The sequence below is a fragment of the Elephas maximus genome, chromosome 6 (genome assembly GCF_024166365.1).
Source record: "Elephas maximus indicus isolate mEleMax1 chromosome 6, mEleMax1 primary haplotype, whole genome shotgun sequence".
Classification (NCBI taxonomy): Eukaryota; Metazoa; Chordata; class Mammalia; order Proboscidea; family Elephantidae; genus Elephas; species Elephas maximus.
In genome coordinates, this window is record NC_064824.1 from 4,201,073 (window position 1) to 4,223,090 (window position 22,018).

A 22,018-nucleotide genomic window follows, 5' to 3' on the forward strand; every position below is an offset into this window, starting at 1 on the left:
CATTTCAGATTACTACGAAAAATTGTACTCTAACAAATTTGAAAACCTAGAAGAAATGGATGAATTCTTGGAAAAACACTACCTACCTAAACTAACACATTCAGAAGTAGAACAACTAAATAGACCCATAACAAAAAAAGAGATTGAAACGGTAATCAAAAAACTTCCAACAAAAAAAAAGCCCTGGCCTGGACAGCTTCACTGCAGAGTTCTACCAAACTTTCAGAGAAGAGTTAACACCACTACTACTGAAGGTATTTCAAAGCATAGAAAATGACGGAATACTACCCAACTCATTCTATGAAGCCACCATCTCCCTGATACCAAAACCAGGTAAAGACATTACAAAAAAAGAAAATTATAGACCTATATCCCTTATGAATATAGACGCAAAAATCCTCAACAAAATTCTAGCCAATAGAATCCAACAACACATCAAAAAAATAATTCACCATGATCACGTGGGATTTATACCAGGTATGCAAGGCTGCTTTAATATCAGAAAAACCATTAATGTAATCCATCACATAAATAACACAAAGGATAAAAACCACATGATCTTATCAATTGATGCAGAAAAGGCATTTGACAAAGTCCAACACCCATTCATGATAAAAACTCTTACCAAAATAGGAATTGAAGGAAAATTCCTCAACATAATAAAGGGCATCTATGCAAAGCCAACAGCCAACATCACTCTAAATGGAGAGAACCTGAAAGCATTTCCCTTGAGAACGGGAACCAGACAAGGATGCCCTTTATCACCGCTCTTATTCAACATCGTGTTGGAAGTCCTAGCCAGGGCAATTAGGCTAGACAAAGAAATAAAGGGTATCCGGATTGGCAAGGAGGAAGTAAAGTTATCACTATTTTCAGATGACATGATCTTATACACAGAAAACCCTAAGGAATCCTCCAGAAAACTACTGAAACTAATAGAAGAGTTTGGCAGAGTCTCAGGTTATAAAATAAACATACAAAAATCACTTGGATTCCTCTACATCAACAAAAAGAACACCGAAGAGGAAATAACCAAATCAATACCATTCACAGTAGCCCCCAAGAAGATAAAATACTTAGGAGTAAATCTTACAAGGATGTAAAATACCTATACAAAGAAAACTACAAAACTCTACTACAAGAAATTCAAAAGGACATACTTAAGTGGAAAAACATACCTTGCTCATGGATAGGAAGACTTAACATAGTAAAAATGTCTGTTCTACGAAAAGCCATCTATACATATAATGCACTTCCAATCCAAATTCCAATGTCATATTTTAAGGGGATAGAGAAACAAATCACCGATTTCATATGGAAGGGATATAAGCCCCGGATAAGCAAAGCATTACTGAAAAAGAAGAAGAAAGTGGGAGGCCTCACTCTACCTGATTTCAGAAGCTGTTATACAGCCACAGTAGTCAAAACAGCCTGGTACTGGTACAACAACAGGCACATAGACCAATGGAACAGAATTGAGAACCCAGATAGAAATCCATCCACATATGAGCAGCTGATATTTGACAAAGGCCCAGTGTCAGTTAATTGGGGAAAAGATAGTCTTTTTAACAAATGGTGCTGGCATAACTGGATATCCATTTGCAAAAAAATGAAACAGGACCCATACCTCACACCATGCACAAAAACTAACTCCAAGTGGATCAAAGACCTAAACGTAAAGACTAAAACGATAAAGATCATGGAAGAAAAAATTGGGAGAACCCTAGGAGCCCTAATACAAGGCATAAACAGAATACAAAACATTACCAAAAATGACGAAGAGAAACCCGATAACTGGGAGGTCCTAAAAATCAAACATCTATGCTCATCTAAAGACTTCACCAAAAGAGTAAAAAGACCACCTACAGACTGGGAAAGAATTTTCAGCTACGACATCGCAGACCAGCGCCTGATCTCTAAAATCTACATGATTCTGTCAAAACTCAACCACAAAAAGACAAACAACTCAATCAAGAAGAGGGCAAAGGATATGAACACACATTTCACTAAAGAAGATATTCAGGCAGCCAACAGATACATGAGAAAATGCTCTCGATCATTAGCCATTAGAGAAATGCAAATTAAAACTACGATGAGATTCCATCTCACACCAACAAAAAAAAAAAAACCAACAAGGCTGGCATTAATCCAAAAAACACAAAATAATAAATGTTGGAGAGGCTGCGGAGAGATTGGAACTCTTATACACTGCTAGTGTGAATGTAAAATGATACAACCACTTTGGAAATCTATCTGGCGTTATCTTAAACAGTTAGAAATAGAACTACCATACAACCCAGAAATCCCACTCCTCGGAATATACCCTAGAGATACAAGAGCCTTCACACAAACAATATATGCACACCCATGCTTATTGCAGCTCTGTTTACAATAGCAAAAAGCTGGAAGCAACCAAGGTGTCCATCAACAGATGAATGGGTAAATAAATTGTGGTATATTCACACAGTGGAATACCACGCATCAATAAAGAACTGTGACGAATCTGTGAAACATTTCATAACATGGAGGAACCTGGAAGGCATTATGCTGAGCGAAATGAGTCAGAGGCAAAAGGACAAATATTGTATAAGACCGCTATTATAAGATCTTGAGAAATAGTAAAAACTGAGAACACATACTTTTGTGGTTACGAAGGGGGGAGGGAGGGAGGGAGGGAGAGGGTTTTTTATTGATTAATCAGTAGATAAGAACTGCTTTGGGTGAAGGGAAAGACAACAATCAATACATGGAAGGTCAGCCCAATTGAACTGGACCAAAAGCAAAGAAGTTTCCGGGATAAAATGAATGCTTCAAAGGTCAGCGGAGCAAGCGCGGGGGTCTGGGGAACATGGTTTGAGGGGACTTCTATGTCAATTGGCAAAATAATTCTATTATGAAAACATTCTGCATCCCACTTTGAAATGTGGCGTCTGGGGTCCTAAATGCTAACAAGCGGCCATCTAAGATACATCAATTGGTCTCAACCCACCTGGAGCAAAGGAAAATGAAGAACACCAAGGTCACACGACAACTAGGAGCCCAAGAGACAGAAAGGGCCGCATGAACCAGAGACCTACATCATCCTAAGACCAGAAGAACTAGTTGGTGCCCGGCCACAATCGATGACTGCCCTGACAGGGAACACAACTGAGAACTCCTGAGGGAACAGGAGATCAGTGGGATGCAGACCCCAAATTCTCATAAAAAGACCAGACTTAATGGTCTGACTGAGACTAGAGGAATCCCGGCGGCCATGCTCCCCAGACCTTCTGTCGGCACAGGACAGGAACCATCCCCCAAGACAACTCATCAGACATGAAAGGGACTGGTCAGTGGGTGGGAGAGAGATGCTGATGAAGAGTGAGCTAATTATATCAGGTGGACACTTGAGAGTGTGTGGCAACTCTTGTCTGGAGGGTGGATGGGAGGATAGAGAGAGAGGGAAGCCGGCAAAATTGTCACGAAAGGAGAAACTGAAAGGGCTGACTCAATAGGGGAAGAGCAGGTGGGAGTACGGAGTAAGATGTATGTAAACTTATATGTGACAGACTGATTGGATTTGTAAACGTTCACTTGAAGCTTAATAAAAGTTAATAAAAAAAAAAGAGGAGTGGCAATATTAATTTCTGACCAAACAGACTTTAAAGTTAAATTGACCACAAAGGATAAATAAGGACACTACATACTGATTAAAGGGACAATTGACCAGGAAGATATAACCATATTAAATATTTATGCACCCAATGACACAGCTGCAAGATACATAAAACAAACTTTAACAGAATTGAAAAGTGAGATAGACACCTCCACAATTATAGTAGGAGACTTCAACACACCACTTTCAGAGAAGGATAGTACTGCCAGTAAGAAACTCAATAGAGACACGGAAGATCTAATTGCTACAATCAACCAACTTGACCTCATAAACTTATAGAGAACACTCCACCCAACTGCTGCAAAGTATACTTTTTTTCTAGTGCGCATGGAACATTCTCTAGAATGCATCAGATATTAGCTCATAAAACAAACCTTTGTAGAACCCAAAATATCAGATATTACAAAGCATCTTCTCAGACCATAAGGCCATAAAAGTACAAATCAATAACAGAAAAATCAGAGAAAAGAAATCAAATACTTGGAAACTGAACAATACCCTCCTCAAAAAAGACTGGGTTATAGAAGACATTAAGGAGGGAACAAAAAAATTCATAGAATGCAACCAGAATGAAAACACTTCCTATCAAAACCTCTGGGACGCAGCAAAAGCAGTGCTCGGAGGTCAATTTATATCGAAAAATGCACACATACATAAAGAAGAAAGAGACAAAATCAGAGAACTGTCCCTACAACTTGAACGAATAGAGAGTGAGCAACAAAGGAGTCCATCAGGCACCAGAAGAAAACAAATAATAAAAATTAGAGTAGAATTAAATGAATTAGAGAACAGAAAAACAATTGAAAGAATTAACAAAGTCAAAAGCTTGTTCTTTGAAAAAGTTAACAAAATTGATTAACCATTGGCCGGACTGACTAAAGAAATACAGGAAAGGAAACAACCTGAATAAGAAAAGAGATGGGTCGTATCACAACAGGCCCAACTGAAATTAAAAGAATAATATAATATTATTACCAAAAAACTGAACTCTAACAAATTTGCAAACCTAGAAGAAATGGATGAATTTCTGGATAAACTCTACCTACCTAAACTAACACAATCAGAAGTAGAACAACTAAATATACCCACAACAAAAAAAAAGAGATTGAATAGGCAATCAAAAAACTCCCAACAAAAAAAGGCCCTGGCCTGGACAGCTTCACTGCAGAGTCCTAATAAACTTTCAGAGAAGAGTTAACACCACTACTACAAAAGGTATTTCAAAGCATAGAGAAGGATGGAATACTACCTAACTCATTCTATGAAGCCACCATATCCCTGCTACCAAAACCAGGTAAGAACACCACAAAAAAAGAGAATCACAGACCTATATCCCTCATGAGCACAGATGCAAAAAGTCTCGACAAAACTCTAGCCAATAGAATTCAACAACATATCAAAAAATAATCTCCACAACCAAGTGGGATTTATACCAGGCATGCAAGGTTGGTTCAATATTAGAAAAACCATTAATGTAATCCACCATATAAATAAAAAAAGACAAAAACCACATGATCTTATCAATTGATGCAGAAAAGGCATTTGACAAAGTCCAACACCCATTCATGATAAAAACTCTCAGCAAAATAGGAATTGAAGGAAAATTCCTCAGCATAATAAAGGGCCTTTATACAAAGCCAACAGCCAACATCATTCTAAATGGAGAGAGTCTGAAAGCATTTCCCTTGAGAATGGGAACCAGACAAGGATGCCCTTTATCACTGCTCTTATTCAACATTGTCCTGGAGGTCCTAGCCAGAGCAATTAGGCTAGTCAAAGAAATAAAGGGCATCCGGAATGGAAAGGAAGAAGTAAAATTATCTCTATTTGCAGATGATGTGATCTTATGCACAGAAAACCCTAAGGAATCCTCCAGAAAACTACTGAAACTAATAGAAGAGTTCGGCAGAGTCTCAGGTTACAAGATAAACATACAAAAATCACTTGGATTCCTCTACATCAACAAAAAGAACATCGAAGAGGAAATCACCAAATCAATACCATTCACAGTAGCCCCCAAGAAGATAAAATACTTACGAATAAATCTTACCAAAGATGTAAAAGACCTATACAAAGAAAAATACAAAGTACTAGTGCAAGAAACTAAAAGGGACCCACCTAAGTGGAAAAACATACCTTGCTCATGGATAGGAAGACTTAACATAGTAAAAATGTCTGTTCTACCAAAAGCCATCTATACATACAATGCATGTCCGATCCAAATTTCAATGACATTTTTTAATGTGATGGAGGAACAAATCACCAACTTCATATGGAAGGGAAAGAAGCCCCAAATAAGTAAAGCATTACTGAAAAAGAAGAAGAAAGTGGGAGGCCTCACACTACCTGATTTTAGAACATATTATACAGCCACGGTAGTCAAAACAGTCTGGCACTGGTACAACAACAGGCACATAGACCAATGGAACAGAATTGAGAACCCAGATAGAAATCCATCCACATATGAGCAGCTGATATTTGACAAAGGCCCAGTGTCAGTTAATTGGGGAAAAGATAGTCTTTTTAACAAATGGTGCTGGCATAACTGGATGTCCATTTGCAAAAAAAAACGAAACTGGACCCATACCTCACACCATGCACAAAAACTAACTCCAAATGGATCAAAGACCTAAACGTAAAGACTAAAACGATAAAGATCATAGAAGAAAAAATAGGGACAACCTTAGGCGTCTTGATACTAGGCGAAAACAGAATATAAAACTTTATTAAAAATGACGAAGAGAAACCAGAGCTCCTAAAAATCAAAACCTATGCTCATCTAAAAACTTCACCAAAAGAGTAAAAAGACTACCTACAGGTTGGGAAAAAAATTTTCAGCTATGACATCTCCGACCAGCGCCTGATCTCTAAAATCTACATGATTCTGTTAAAACTCAACCACAAAAAGACAAACAACCCAATTAAAAATTGGGCAAAGGAAATGAATGAGCACTTCACTAAAGAAGATATTCAGGCAGCTAACAGATTAAAAAAAAAATTTTTTTTAACAGATACATGAGGAAATGCTCTCGATCATTAGCCATTAGAGGAATGCAAATTAAAACTACGATGAGATTCTATCTCACTCCAGCAAGGCTGGCATTAATCCAAAAAACACAAAATAATAAATGTTGGAGAGGCTGTGGAGAGATTGAAACTCTTATACACTGCTGGTGGGAATGTAAAATGGTACAACCACTTTGGAAATTGATCTGGCTTTTCCTTAAAAAGTTAGAACTAGAACTACCATACAACCCAGAAATCCCACTCCTCAGAATATATCCTAGAGAAATAAGAGCCTTTACACGAACAGATATATGCATACCCATGTTTATTGCAGCACTGTTTACAGTAGCAAAAAGCTGGAAGCAACCAAGGTGTCCATCAACGGATGAATGGATAAATAAATTATGGTATATTCACACAATGGAATACTATGCATCGATAAAGAACAATGATGAATCTGTGAATCATTTCATAACATGGAGGAACCTGGAAGGCATTATGCTGAGTGAAATTAGTCAGAGGCAAAAGGACAAATATTGTATAAGACCAGTATTACAAGATCTTGAGAAATAGTGTAAACTGAGAAGAACACATACTTTTGTGGTTACCAGAGTGGGGAGGGAGGGTGGGTGGGAGAGGGTTATTTACTGATTAGATAGTAGATGAGAACTACTTTAGGTGAAGGGAAGGACAAAACTCAATACAGGGAAGGTCAGCATAACTGGACTAAATCAAAAGTAGTTTCCTGAATAAACTGAATGCTTCGAAGGTCAGCGTTGCAAGGGCTGGGGTTTGGGGACTATGGCTTCAGGGGACTTCTAGGTCAATTGGCAAAATAAATACTATTAAGAAAACATTCTGCATCCCACTTTGAAGTGTAGTGTCTGGGGTCTTAAACGCTAACAAGCAGCCATCTAAGATGCATCAATGAGTCTCAACCCACCTGGATCAAAGGAGAATGAAGAACACCAAGGTCCCAAGGTAATTATGAGCCCAAGTGACAGAAAGGACCACATGAACTAGAGACTTACATCATCCTGAGACCAGAAGAACTGGATGGTGCCCGGCTACAATCAATGACTGCCCTGACAGGGAGCACAACAGAGAACCCCTGAGGGAGCAGGCAATCAGTGGGATGCAGACCCCAAATTCTCATAAAAAGACTAGAGTTAATGGTCTGACTAAGACTAGAAGAATCCCAGTGGTCATGACCCCCAAACCTTCTGTTGGCCCAGGACAGGAACCATTCCCAAAGACAACTCATCAGACATGGATTGGACTGGTCAATGGGTAGGAGAGAGAAGCTGATGAAGAGTGAGCTACTTGTATCAGGTGGACACTTGAGACTATGCTGGCATCTCCTGTCTAGAGGGGAGATGGGAGGGTAGAGAGGTTTAGAAACTGGCAAAATGGTCACGAAAGGAGAAACTGGAAGGAGGGAGCGGGCTGACTCATTAGAGGGAGAGTAAGTGAGAGTATTTACTAAGGTGTATATAAGTTTCTTTTTAGTTTTAGTTATATAAGTTTATATGTGAGAGACTGATTTGATTTGTAAACTTTCACTTAAAGCACAATAAAAATTATTTTAAAAAAAGAAAGATAAAAGCACACAGAATACAAACTAGCAGAGATCAAGAAACAAATGGAGGAAAAAAATAAGATCCAACAATGAAATTTAAAATATCCAAAAACAAAAGAACAAAACAGAGAGAGAGAACAATTGGAATTGAAGAATAAAGCAAATGATTTAGAAAAAGCAAGAGACACACTCAACAATAGAATTGAACAGACAGAAGATAGCATAAACTAGAAGACAAAATAAAGGAACTTACCAAGTCTGAAGAGAAACGAAAGAGCAAAGAAAAGTGAACTAACCCCCAAAAGAAATATGGGATTCAAATAAGAAACCTAACATTCGAATTATAGGAATTCCAGAGCTCCATGAAAACAATAAAAAAAAAAAAAAATACAAAAGATTTTCCAAGATATAATCAGAGAGTTTCCCAAACCTGAACAGGGAATTAAGCCTGAAATTACAGGAAGCAATAAAAATTCCATTTGAAGAGACACAAAGAGATCAACTCCAAGCCATAACATAATCAAATTCAGGCCTGATGTTGTTTTGGGTACTAACCTACAGGTTGGTTGTTTGAACCCACCCTGAAGTATAGCAGAAGAAAAGCCTGATGATCTGCTTCTGTTAAGAGTACAGTCAAGAAAACCCTATAGAGAAGTTCTACTCTGTAACACATGGGGTGTCCATGATTCGGAATCAATTTGGCATCAACTTTTTTTTTCGTCTTTGAATCAATAAAACATGCAAACATATCAAATTATTCAATAATCTATATTGCAACATTGTAATTGTAAAAGATGGAAAGCCAATTAAATGTGAATTGTTGTGGTTCCTATTTCTCTGACTTTATGAGTTTTCATTATAAAATTCTCATCTGTCTTTTTCTTTCACAACTATAGGATGCCTCTTAAAATAATTTCTTAAAAAGGTATCCAGGTTTTTCTAGTGTCTGAAGCAGGAACATTGGCTTTCTGTGAGCCACTGAAACTTAACCAGAAATGGAAGTGCTTTCTTTGATTTAAACGTTGGAAACTACATGTGATTTGGTTTTAACTCTATTCATTCATAAACATTTTGGTTTGTTTCTTCAAATTGGTTTATATGACTAAATTAAAATTTAGATTGCTATATATCAAAGGAAATTTAGGGAGTAAAAAGTAAAGCTACTGAATGGGAAAAGAGTTTTAGGATATATAACTGGCAAAGAGATTATGTTCCTAATATAAAAGAAAATGTCAAATAAATAATAATAAAGACAAATAATTCAAAAGCAAATGGATCAATTGATACGGCAAGGCAGTTTAAAAGAGAAAAATTCATAAAAGTGTTAAGATGTGACCTACCTCAATAATAATAACTATTCAAGTTGAAACAACAATGACATATTCTGCATCAAGCGAATGGGTAAAAATCATAAAGGATGATTGCACTGAGTGCTGGCCATGAAGTGGAACATCACATTGGTACTTTCAAACATTGCTATTACAAGTGTAAATTGATACATCCACTCTGACAAATTATTTGAGCGCTAAATAAATGCCTGATACTTTTAGGTATAAACCCCATTCCAATGAGTTCTTACGTGCAAAGCAAACAGCATGCGTGTCTCAAAAGGGAAACATCCCAAATGCCCACTATAGCAGAACGAATTTTTAAAACTCTGAATATTTATAGCTGAAATAATAGGAACAAAATAGAACAAACTATAAGTACATGCAGTAACACAAACAACTTATAAAATACAATGTTCATTGATGAAATTAAAATGCATAGAATACACACTGCATAATTTGTTTTACATAAAGTTTGCAAAGAAGGAATACTAATTTGCAATTTTTCATAGGCATAGCTACATAGTGAAAATATATAGAAAAGCAAATGCATGATTATGATAAATGTCAAACTTGTGGTTATTGCTGGAACAGGTGGGTGGCATGACCAGGAAATAGTTGGTAATTGACTTCTACAGTGCTGGTGATGTTCTGTGAATCAATTTACTTTGGAATTACATGAGTTAATTTTTTTTTTAATTAATTGCAACATACATTTTTAAAATAATATTTTACTGAGCTTTTGGTGTAAGTTTACATAGCAAGTTAGGTTCCCATTTGACAATTTCCTCAGAAAATGTTCAGTGACATTAGTTACATGTATCACAATAATATGTGAACATTCCCTTTAATTGTGTTCTGTTTATCCCATTTCCAGTACACTAATTTCCCTGCCATCACTTGTCTGCCAGTTTGTTGTATTGTGGGGGCTTTCGTGTTGCCATGATGCTGGAAGCTATGCCACCAATATTCAAATACCAGCAGCATCACCCATGGCAGACAGGTTTCAGCTGAGCTTCCAGACAAGACAGATTAGGAAGAAGGAACCGGCAGTCTACTTCTGAAAAGAATTTGCCAGTGAAAACCTTATGAATAGCAGAGGAACATTGTTTGACATAGTGCCAGAAGATGAGCCCCTAAGATTGGAAGGCACTCAAAAGATGACTGGGGAAGAGCTGCCTCCTCAAAGTAGAGTTGACCGACCTTAATGACATGAATGGAGTCAAGCATTCAGGACCTTCATTTGCTGGCACGACTCAAAATAAGAAGAAACAGCTGCAAGCATCCATTAATATTCGGAAGGTGGAATGGACGAAGTATGAATCTAGGAAAATTGGAAGTAATCAAAAATGAAATGGAATGCATGAACATTGATATCCTTTTGATATAAGTACGGATTACACCTAACATTAACAAAAATTCTCACAACTGGACCAATAAACAACATCACCATAAATGGGGAAAGGATTGAGGTTGTCAAGGATTTCATTTTGCTTGGATCCACAATCAACACCTATGGAAGCAGCAGTCAAGAAATCAAAAGATGCATTGCATTGGGCAACTCCGTGGCAAAAGACTTCTTTAAGATGTTGAAAAGCAAAGATGTCACCTTGAAGACCAAGCTGCGCCTGACCCAAGCGATGGTGTTTTCAATTGCCTACTATGTATGTGAAAGGTGGACAGTGAATAAAGAAGACCGAAGAAGAATTGACGCCTTTGAATTGTGGTGTTGGAGAATATTGAATATACCATGGACTGTCAAAAGAACGAACAAATCTGTCTTGGAAGAAGTACAACCAGAATGCTTCTTAGAAGCAAGGATGGCGAGACTGTGTCTCACATAGTTTGGGCGTGTTGTCAGGAGGGATCAGTCCCTGGAGAAGGCTATCATGCTTGGTAAAGTAGAGGGTCAGTGAAAAAGAGGAAGACTCTCAATGAGGGATTGACACAGTGGCTGCAACAAGGGACTTAAACATAACGATTATGAGGATGGTTCAGGACCAGGCGGTGTTTCCTTCTGTTGTACATAGGGTCGCTATGATGGCACCTAACAACAACAAAAATTTCCCTGTCCCCTAATCTATGGGGCAGTGCTACTCTGTCCTATAGGGTCACTATGAGTCGGAATGGACTCGACGGCACTGGGTTTTGGGTTCTAATCTTCTATTTTTTTTTTGAGTAATTGTTGATCTTTTGGTCTCATACTAATGGTTTTTATATACAGCACTGATCAATCTTATAGGTAATATTCTTTATTTTGTGTGACACTTTGCTTTTTTGCTAAAAAGTGATCTCAGGGTATCAGCTTGGTTAGGTTGCAAGAGTGCCTCAGGGCAAAAGTCTCAGGGAGCCCTCTACTCTCTGCAGTTCCAGTTTGTCTGGCTTTTTTTTTTAACAAGAATTTGAGTTCTCCGTATTTTTCTCCCATTCTATTTGGGACCAACTATTGTGACCTCAGTCGGAATGGTCAGTGACAGTAGCCGGCACCATGTATTACTTCTGGTGTTGGGATAGATGAGGTTGTGGCCCGTGTAGACTTGTTTCTTCTCTGAGCTTTTGGTATCTTTCTTACTGTTTTGCTCCTGGCAAGTAGAGACTAGTAATTGTGCCTTAGATGGCTGCTTGCAGGTGTTTAAAAGCCCAGAAGCTACTTACTTCACTAGGAAGCCTACCATGATTTTTGTGAACTGTGTCAATTGACTGAGTTGGCCCATGAGACTATGGTCCTAAGCTTTCAAATCTAGAAAACCAGTCTTGGAAGGAGTTTGGTTATCTCCATGATGTATCCATGGTTGTGTCTCCAATAAATATCTGTGCCTTCACCCACATATATGGATTTAGTCATACCTCTGGAGCCATGGTGGTACAATGGTTAAGAGCTCAAGCTGCTAACCAAAGGTTGGCAGTTCGAATCCACCAGCTGCTCCTTGGAAGACTTAAGGGGCAGTTATACTCTGTCCTGTAGGGTCACTATGAGTCTTAATCAACTCTATGGCAACTGGCATTTTTTGTTTTTGTTTTTAATACATACTTCTATTTACTCTCACCTACCCTACCAGTATACCAATATGCTTCTACCCCTAGATATGCGCTCACTCATTTTACTTTAGTTGCATTCACTACTACATCCACGTTCAGTGCCACTTTTCCCATCACCAAAAAAATTTACAAGTGTGTATGATCTAAAGTGTACCTTTCTCTCTCCCACCTCCTCTCTCTGGTTACCACCAAAGAACACTGGTCTCTCTTTACATATCTAGTCTTGTGTTCTTACAAAAGAGGAATCACACAATATTTGTCCTTATATGGTTGACTTAGTTCAATTAACATTATGCCCTCCAGGCCCATCCATGTTATGTTTCATGGACTAAATTTTTTTCTTGATGTTTTTATAGTATTCCATTGAATGTATGTATCACAATTTGCTTATCCATTCTTCTGGTGATTGGCACTTTGGACGTTTCCATTTATTTGCTATTATGAATAAAGGAAAAATGAACATAGGTGCACATATGTCTGCTTGTGACATTATTTTTAGGACTCTAGGGTATATACCAGAAACCCTGGTGGTATAGTGGTTAACAGGTACGGCTGCTAACCAAAAGGTTGGCAGTTTGAATCCACCAAGGGACTCCTTGGAAACAGTATGGGGCGGTTCTACTTTGTCCTATAGTGTCACTATGAGTTGGAATTGACTCGACAGCAGTTGGTAGGGTATATACCTGGAGACCTGTTTGCATAGTAGTTAAGAGCTTGCCTGCTAATCCAAAGCTTAGCAGTTTGACTTCACCAGCCACTCGTTGGAAACCCTATGAGGCAGTTCTACTCTGTCCCATAGGGTTGCTATGAGTTGGAATCGGCTCGATAGCAATGGGATTAAGGTATAGTATATATCTAGGAGTTGGTTGCTGGATCATAAGGTTGCTGTACTTTTAGATTTTTGAGAAAAGGCCATACCATTTTTCATAATGGGTATACCATTCTACAATCCCACCAGCAATGGATATGGGTTCCAATTTCTCCCCAGGTTCGATGTTTGTTGTTATCTGGTTTTATTTTTCTGTTTTGTTTTTAATCTGGCCCATTTTAGCCAGGGTAAGGTGGTATCTTGTTGTAGTTTTGAGTTGCGTGTCTCTAGTGTCTAATGATCGTGAATATCTTCTCATATGTTTGATGTCTATATGGATTTTGATTTCTAGCTTCATGCTGTATGATCAGAGGAGATGCTTTGTATGATTTCAATCTTTTTAAATTTGTTGAGAACTGTTTTGTTCTAGCATATGACTTATCCTGAAAAATGATCCATGTGCATTGGAGAAGAATGTGTATTTTTCTGATGCTGGGTGGTGTGTTCTATATACGTCCATTAGGTCCAATTGGTTTATGGTTTTATTTAAGTTCTCGATGTCCTTAGTGATATTCTTTTTAGATGTTCTGTCTATAATTGAAACTGGTGTGTTGAAGTCCCCTACCGTTATTGTGCAGTTGTCTATTTCTCCTTTCCTATTAGTCAGTATTTGTTTTATGTACTTTGGTGCATTGCTGTTAGGTACATATATATAATTGTTATATCTTCTTGCTGAATTGATCCTTTTATTATGATGTAATGTCCTTTATCTCTAGATTTTGTTCTAAAGTCTGTTTTATCCTGTACTTTTTTGTATATTGGTTGCATGGAATACTTTTTCCCATCCTTTTGCTTTTAGTCTGTTTGTGTACTTAAGTCTAAGGTGTGTTTCTTGTAGATAGAAAAAAGATGGATTTTTTTTTTTCTCCATTTTGCCCTCTCATCCTTTTGCATAGGCATTTAGGGCTTTTACATTTAAGTTTTTTATTGAAAGCGAAGTGCCCACCTCACTCATTTTGCTCTTTGTTTTTGAGTGTTTTGTGTATTCTTTGTCTTTTTTAATTCTTATTTTTCTTTTTTTTTTTATTGTGTTTGGTTGCATTTTTGTGATGAGCCCCTTTGCTTTCTTTCTTCCTTCCTTCTGAAGGGTTTTTCTTGGCGATTTCTTAGTGGTTACCACATATACTACGTTACATAGCTTACAATTGCAACAATGTTTAACATATGAGCAACAGTTAACATACAACCTTAAAAAAATAAATCTATCCCTGATATGCTCCTCCCTCCCCCATTTCTGTTGGTGTGTCTCCATTAACATCAATATTCAACCTATATTTAGTAAGTTTACTTCGGGCTTATTCTAAACTTTATATTGTATTGTTTGTAGGATTAAATTATTGAATTTATTCTTTGAAAATATCGTATACTTAATCCTTGTTATTTCCCGTGTTGTTGCATTTCTTGGAAATCTCTCTCTGTCTTATTATTTATTTATTTTGTCCCTTGTATAAAAAAAAAGGTATTAGTATTTATTGAACACTTTCACCTTTCTATTTGGAGTACTCCTTTGATTAAAACTTACAAAGCTCCTCCAGTAGTGGCAAATTCCCAGAGTTTCTGTTTGTTTGGTTATGTCTTGATTTCCCCGTTGTTTTTGAATGACAGCTTTGCCAGGTGAAGAATTCCTGGTTGGCAATTTTTTAATTCAGTATTTTATATATGTCACTCCATTGTCTTCTGGCCTCTAGAATTTCTGTGGAGAAATCTGCCCTGATCCTTGTGAAAGACCTTTGTTATGTTACATTGTGTTGTTCTCTTGCTGCTTTCTGAATTCTCTCCCTCTCCTTGGGTTTCAAAAATTTGATTTGCTTTGGCATGGGGTTGATCTTTTTGTATCTCTTCTAATTGGGGTTTGTGTCACTTCCTAGAGTTGTAGTTCTGATTCTCTGTTCAAGTCTGGTAAATTATCTCTGATTACCACTTGGAAAATTGTTTTGGGTATAAGACTTGAAGTAAACTGTACAATATCATTTTCAACACCTAACTGAACTATATTACATTGATATTCAAAAAAATGAGGAATAGGTATAGACTGTAGCTAATAGTTTTAACATTTTCCTCCTTAAAAATCTGATAACATTTTCATAATGCAAACCTCAGCTTTTCCATTACTTGAAATAAGATAAAGTTGTTAAGGGAAAGTAGAAAATTGTGCTTTATACAATTCCTGAATCAAAAGAATTACTTGTGAGGTTACAGTAAAGGCAGTTATGATATGTGTTTGCAGTTCTTTTATTACTAAGTGCAATTTAAAGTTGAACAATAAGTATTGCACCCCTAAATATAGAACTCTATTTCTCCATCCTGACTGAGATAGTGTCCAAGGAAATTTAAAAATTTTTTTTTTCTGATACCACCTAAAAGCAAGTGAATCAGAAGGCATTATTGCTATATTATCCCAGAGATGATTGTAAAGCATGCAAAAGACTGAAAATCATAGAATAGGCAAAGTTTAATTGATTTAGGAAGGCACTGGATAGCACGAGTGGTTTGAAATCAGCTGATAGTAGAAAGGTTGGTAGATTGAATCCACCCAATGACTCTGCAGAAAAGGTCTATCTGCTTCTGTAAAGATTATCCCCAATAAAGCCTTATGGAACACAGCAGAGACTCTGTATGGGTTTGCCATGAATTGGACTCTGGCTCGATAGCAGTTAACACAACAATAACAGCAAATGACTTAGACCACAATCAAAAAAGAATGAACTATATATGTGAAAATTGTTCGGAATAGGGCATAAATGAACAAAAATTTATTTGGATTATATTGAGTATGACAGCAGTTTGGTGATGATTAATTAACTTCCTAATTGTCTCTGTGGTATCTTTGTTCCTAAGGCTGAGGATAAGGGAAGACATTAAGGAAATTCCTTAGTCACAAACGTGATCACAATTACAGAATATAAGAATGTCATATGATAAACTAAATCAATGGTCTTTGTGCTCTTTTTTTTGTTCTTGTGAGGTGTCATCGAGTCAGCTCTGACTCATAGCAGCCCTATGCACAACAGAACAAAACACTGCCTGGTCCTGTGCCGTTCTTACAATCATTGTTATGCTTGAGCCCATTGTTGCAGCCACTGTGTCAATCCACCTCGTTGAGGGTCTTCCTCTTTTCCACTGACCCTGTACTCTGCCAAACATGATGTCCTTTTCCAGGGAATGATCCCTCCTGACATGTCCAAAGTATGTAAGATGCAGTCTCACAATCCTTGATTCTAAGGAGCCCTGTGCTCTTTACAACTTTTAATTCTCACAAAAATTCCGTAAAATTCGTATCTTTTTTTCAAATATAAAAAGTAACATAAAGGATTAAATAATTTCCAGGTCAAACAAAAACATGAGTGGTGAAGGCCTAACTCAAATCCAGGTCTACAAATAGAACATGGGTAAAAAAAGAAAAATAAAACCTGTTGCTGTCAAGTCGATTTCGACTCTTAAGACCCTATAGGATAGAGTAGAACTGGCCCATAGGTCTTCTAAGGAGTGGCTGGTGGATTCCAACTGCTAACATTTTGGTTAGCAATAGTAGCTCTTAACCACTGCAGCACCAGTGATCCAGAACATGAGTAGTGAGTTAAAATTCCTGCATGTGCGTGAAGTAAGAAAAACTGTGCAAACTTTTTGTGTCTCTTTTTTTTAATCTATAAAATAATTTGATATATAGGGGCCCTCAAAATGTCATCTTTCCGTCTCGACACCTTAAAGAGGTCTTTTGCAGCAGATTTGCCGGATGCAATATGTCATTTTATTTCTTGACTGCTGCTTCCATGGCTGTTGATTGTGGATCCAAGTAAAATGAAATCCTTGACAACTTCAATCTTTCCTCTATTTATCATGATGGTGCTTATTGGTTCAGTTGTGAGGATTTTATGTTCTTTATGTTGATGTGCAATCCATACTGAAGGCTCTAGTCTTTCATCTTCATCAGTAAATGCTTCAAGGCCTACTCAATTTCAGCAAGCAAGGTTGTATTATTTGCATATCGCAGGTTGTTAATGACTCTTCTTCCAATCCTAATGCCACATTCTTCTTTGTATAGTCCAGCTATTCGGTTTATTTGCTAGGTATTCAGACTGAATAAGTATGGTGAAAGAATACAACACTAACACTCACCTTTCCTACTTTAAATCATGCAGTATTCCTTGTCCTCTTTGAAAGACAGCCTCTTGTTTTGTCCATAGGTTCCTCACGAGCAAAATTAAGTGCTCTGGAATTTCCATTCATATATATGTGTACATATATATGTAAATGTACATATATATGTACATTTATGTATATCAAAAGCAAACCCACAGCCATCAAGCTTATTCCATCTCATAGAGACCCTATAGGACAAAGTAGAACTCCCCCATATGATTTCCAATGCTGTAAATCATTACAGAAGCTGACTACCACATCATTCTCCTGTGAAGCTGCTGGTGGGTTCTATCTGCTGATCTTTTTTTGTTAGTCACAGAGTACTTTAACTACTGTTGTACTAGGGTTCATGTATGTATGTACATATGTATGTATGTATATAGGGTCGCTGAGTCGGAATCAACTCGATGGCACTGGGTTTTGGCTTTGGGTATATATATATATATTTGTCATTGTGGAGAAGTTGGTGGGTTTGAACTGCTGACCTTTTGGTTAACAGCCGAGCTTTTAATCACTATACCACCAGGGCTCCATATGTATACACACACACACACACACACATACATATATGAACACGTGCACATATATATAATCAAATATATATCACATATAATTTTATACATATCATATAAAATTGCCATTTAAAATTAATTCTATAAAGTGTATATTTTTTATATATTACATGTTTCAGACACCCTGGTTGCTAAGAGCTACATCTGCTAACCAAAAAGTCAGCAGTTCGAATCCACCAGGTGCTCCTTGGAAACTCTGTGGGGCAGTTCTACTCTGTCCTATAGGGCCGCTGTGAGTTGGAATCAACTTGAGGGCAACAGGTTTTGTTTGTTTTTTTATTTATATATATATAATATATATTATATAATATATATACACACACATATATATATGAAATATTCATTACTGCACCCACCAACCTCTACAGTATTTTTATGCGGCATTTGCATTTTTTATTTTTCTTTAGTGTTCTTTATTAAAAATAAATTAATAAACAACAAAAACAAACAAACAAAAACCTTTGTCATTGAGTCAATTCTGGCTCACAGTGACCCTATAGGACAGAGTAGGTCTGTCTCATAGGGTTTCCAAGGATTGGCTGGTGAATTCAAACTGTCAGTATTCTCTACGGGAAATCTTAAGCACTTTCATGGATTCCCATTGTACTTGGAATAATTCAAATATTTTCCCAGCAATTGAAAACTGCTGTGTAACCTGGCCCCCACCTTTATTTCCAAACTCATCTGCTAACACATTTTTTCCACAGTTCATTAGGCTTCTAAGAATGTAAAACTTAAGGAACTTCCTTTGCTTTTTCATCTGGCTTTCTGAAGGTTCTTCATATAGTAACTCCTTCTAATTATTAAGACTCAGCTCAAATGTTAATTCAGAGAGGCCTTTCCAGGTTTATCATAGAGATTATATTGTTATTATTGTGACAAGAACTAGATGGAATCCTTACAAATGAAATTATGTATAGGTATACCCAGCAGTAGCCTCCCACCATTTCACTTCTTCAGTCTCTCTCTCTAGCACTCTTTGTCTAAGCATTGTTCTGTCCCTATTGTCTTGTTGTGTCTTGTAACTATTCCCTAAACAAGACTGTATGACAACTATATTCATAGAATTTGCATTGTATTAGGTATTACAAGTAAGCTAAAGATGATTTAAAGTGTACATGAGTTTATGTATGGGTTATATGCAAATATTGTTCCATTTTATATACAGGACTTGAGCATCCACAGATTTTGGTATTTGTGGGAGTCCTGGTATCAATCCCCCATGGATACCAAGGGAACACCACATCGTTTTAATTAATGCATATTGTAAACCTAGTTTTTAAAATGAGTGTCACAACTCTGTGGACACTCATGGAAATGAATGATATGGTTTATGATAAGTAGTATTACAGATTATACATTACAACTGACTAAATTAAATCAGCCCAAGTAAAAGTTCTTGTTGAGGGAGGACATTGCACAATGAAATTAGAGAATTACTAATGGATTGATCTGCTATCTGCTGATACATATATTACTAATATAATTTGAGCAGAAAGTTCTGGCGACATTAGAAGTGATTTCAAATTGGGAAATAATTTTCACTAACGGAAAGACAAGATATATCAGTAATCTAGTGCTTCTATAACAGAAATACCCAAAGTGTATAGCTTAACAAAGAGAAATCTATTCTTACAATCCTGGAGGCTAGAAGTCCAAATTCAGGGGGACAGCTCCAGGGGAAGTGTTCTCTCTCTGTTGGCTCTGGGGGAAGGTCCTTGTTATCAATTTTCCCCAGTCTAGGAGCTTCTAAATGCAAGAACCCCAAGTCCAAGGATATGCTCCCTTCCTGATTTTTCATTCTTGGTGGTGGAGTTTCCCCAGGCTGTTTGCTCGCTTCTCTATTTTATTGCAAAACAGATTGACTTAACATACAACTTAATGTTGTAGGTGGAATCCTGCCTCATTAACATAACTGCCTCTAAAACTGTATCATTAACATCATAGAGGTAAGATTTACAACACTTAGAAATTCACCACACCAAACACTTTGCCTTCTAGAAGATTCTGACTTATATGACAAAGTGGTGGACAATCGCACAATATTAGGAATCATGGCCTAGCCAAGTTAACACACATTTTTGATGGGCATAATTTATCCGTAACACAAAGTATAGATAAAAGTATTTATATCTATAGAAATTTGATTAAAATATGTAAGAAAGCAGTTCCTATACATTTATATCATTCCTTGATAAAGTGAATTATTTACATAGCAGTTTTCTCAGTGCAATTATGACCTCTTTGTTCCTTAGACTATATATCATGGGATTAAACTTTGGCATTAGGATAGTACAGAAAAGAGAAAGCACTTTGTCAGTTCCGTCTGAGTGTCTGGTGTTGGGCTTTAAGTATGTAATAATGGCTGATCCAAAGAACAACACCACAACCATAAGGTGAGACGAGCAGGTGGAGAAGGCTTTGGCTTGACTTGTGACTGATGGCAACTTCAGGATGATGGAGATGATTTTACTGTAGGAGCCAAGTATCAACAGAAATGGAACCATGACAAACAACACAGCAACTGTGTAGACCAACATCTCATTTACAAATGTGTCCCCACAAGCCAGCTTCAGTATTGGAAAAACGTCACAGAAGAAGTGGTCGATTTGGTTAGATCCACAAAAAGGCAGAGAGAAAGTCTGATACGTATACTCTATAAGAAAAGGGATTCCAACGGTCCAGGACCCAGTCACCAACTGGATACAGACCCTGTGGTTCATGACTAGGGGATAGTTCAGAGGGTTGCAAATGGCCACATAGCGGTCATAGGACATCACTGCCAGGAGCAAACACTCTGCGACTCTGAATATAAGGCCAAAGCACAACCGTGTAGCACAGGCAACCAAGGAAATTCTTCTTCTCTGGGTCCCAAGATTCATCAGCATTCTGGGGAGAGTAGCTGATACAAAGCAGATTTCCGAGAAGGAAAAATTTGCCAGGAAAAAATACATAGGGCTCTGGAGAGCAGGATCCATTTTTGTTATTAGAAATATAGTGCCATTGCTCATTAGGATAATGATATAGATGACTAAAAATAATCCAAAAAGAAACCACCGGAGGTGGGGCATATCAGCAAAGCCCAAGAGAACAAAATCCAACAATTCAGTTAGATTTTCATCTGGTGGTTCTTCTTGATGATTCATCTGTGGAAAAGGTAAATTTACATGTGCATTTCCTTTTACCCTCCTGTATCTCTTTGTCTCTTCTCTAAATTGTATTGAGGCCTCCAGGTTGGATTTTACGGTCGCTGCAATTGTTTGCACGTTAAGAATGATACTAGTTAGTCCGTCCCATGTCTTCCTGTTAGATCACAGTGAACAGTTCCCTCACATTTACTTTAAGATCATTTCAGTATACTTTCAGAGCACAGCCCAGGATAGATCAAGCTATACCTGACTCAGAACAGACACTGGAGCAATTGGCAGCTACTGGAGATGGACCCTCAGCTTTGCCATCTAATCTCACTTTAGATTAATTACATGCCTTGACTATCCTATCGTACTTCTCTATGCATTTTCTTAATCAAGCTTCTCAAACACTATATCATAAGCTGTCTTCTCACATACACTTTCAACTGCCTATTTCAACACTTCGTTCTCTCATCACTTGATGATTTTAAGCATATAAGTTCCTATTATACAGTTTATATTAGTTTAAAATAAAATTGTGAGCGTATTTCATTTTGCTTAGGGGAATAAAACAAATATCTTTTTGTAGGATATTCAGTGTATAAGATAAGAGGATTTTATTCAGGGAAATTATCCTAGAAACTGATTCAGGATCAAACAAAAAATGTAATCACCCTGGAAAAACAGGGGTAACATGGAG

General features: G+C 37.2%; 1 protein-coding gene across 1 annotated transcript; it reads right to left on the reverse strand.

Moving 5' to 3' along the window:
- Positions 1 to 20,391: 20,391 nt before the first annotated feature.
- On the reverse strand, positions 20,392 to 21,333 carry LOC126077921 (olfactory receptor 10AG1-like). Its single transcript, XM_049887678.1, has one exon. It carries the CDS (start codon positions 21,331 to 21,333, stop codon positions 20,392 to 20,394), a length of 942 nt encoding a protein of 313 aa, XP_049743635.1.
- Between the last annotated feature and the right edge of the window lie 685 nt (positions 21,334 to 22,018).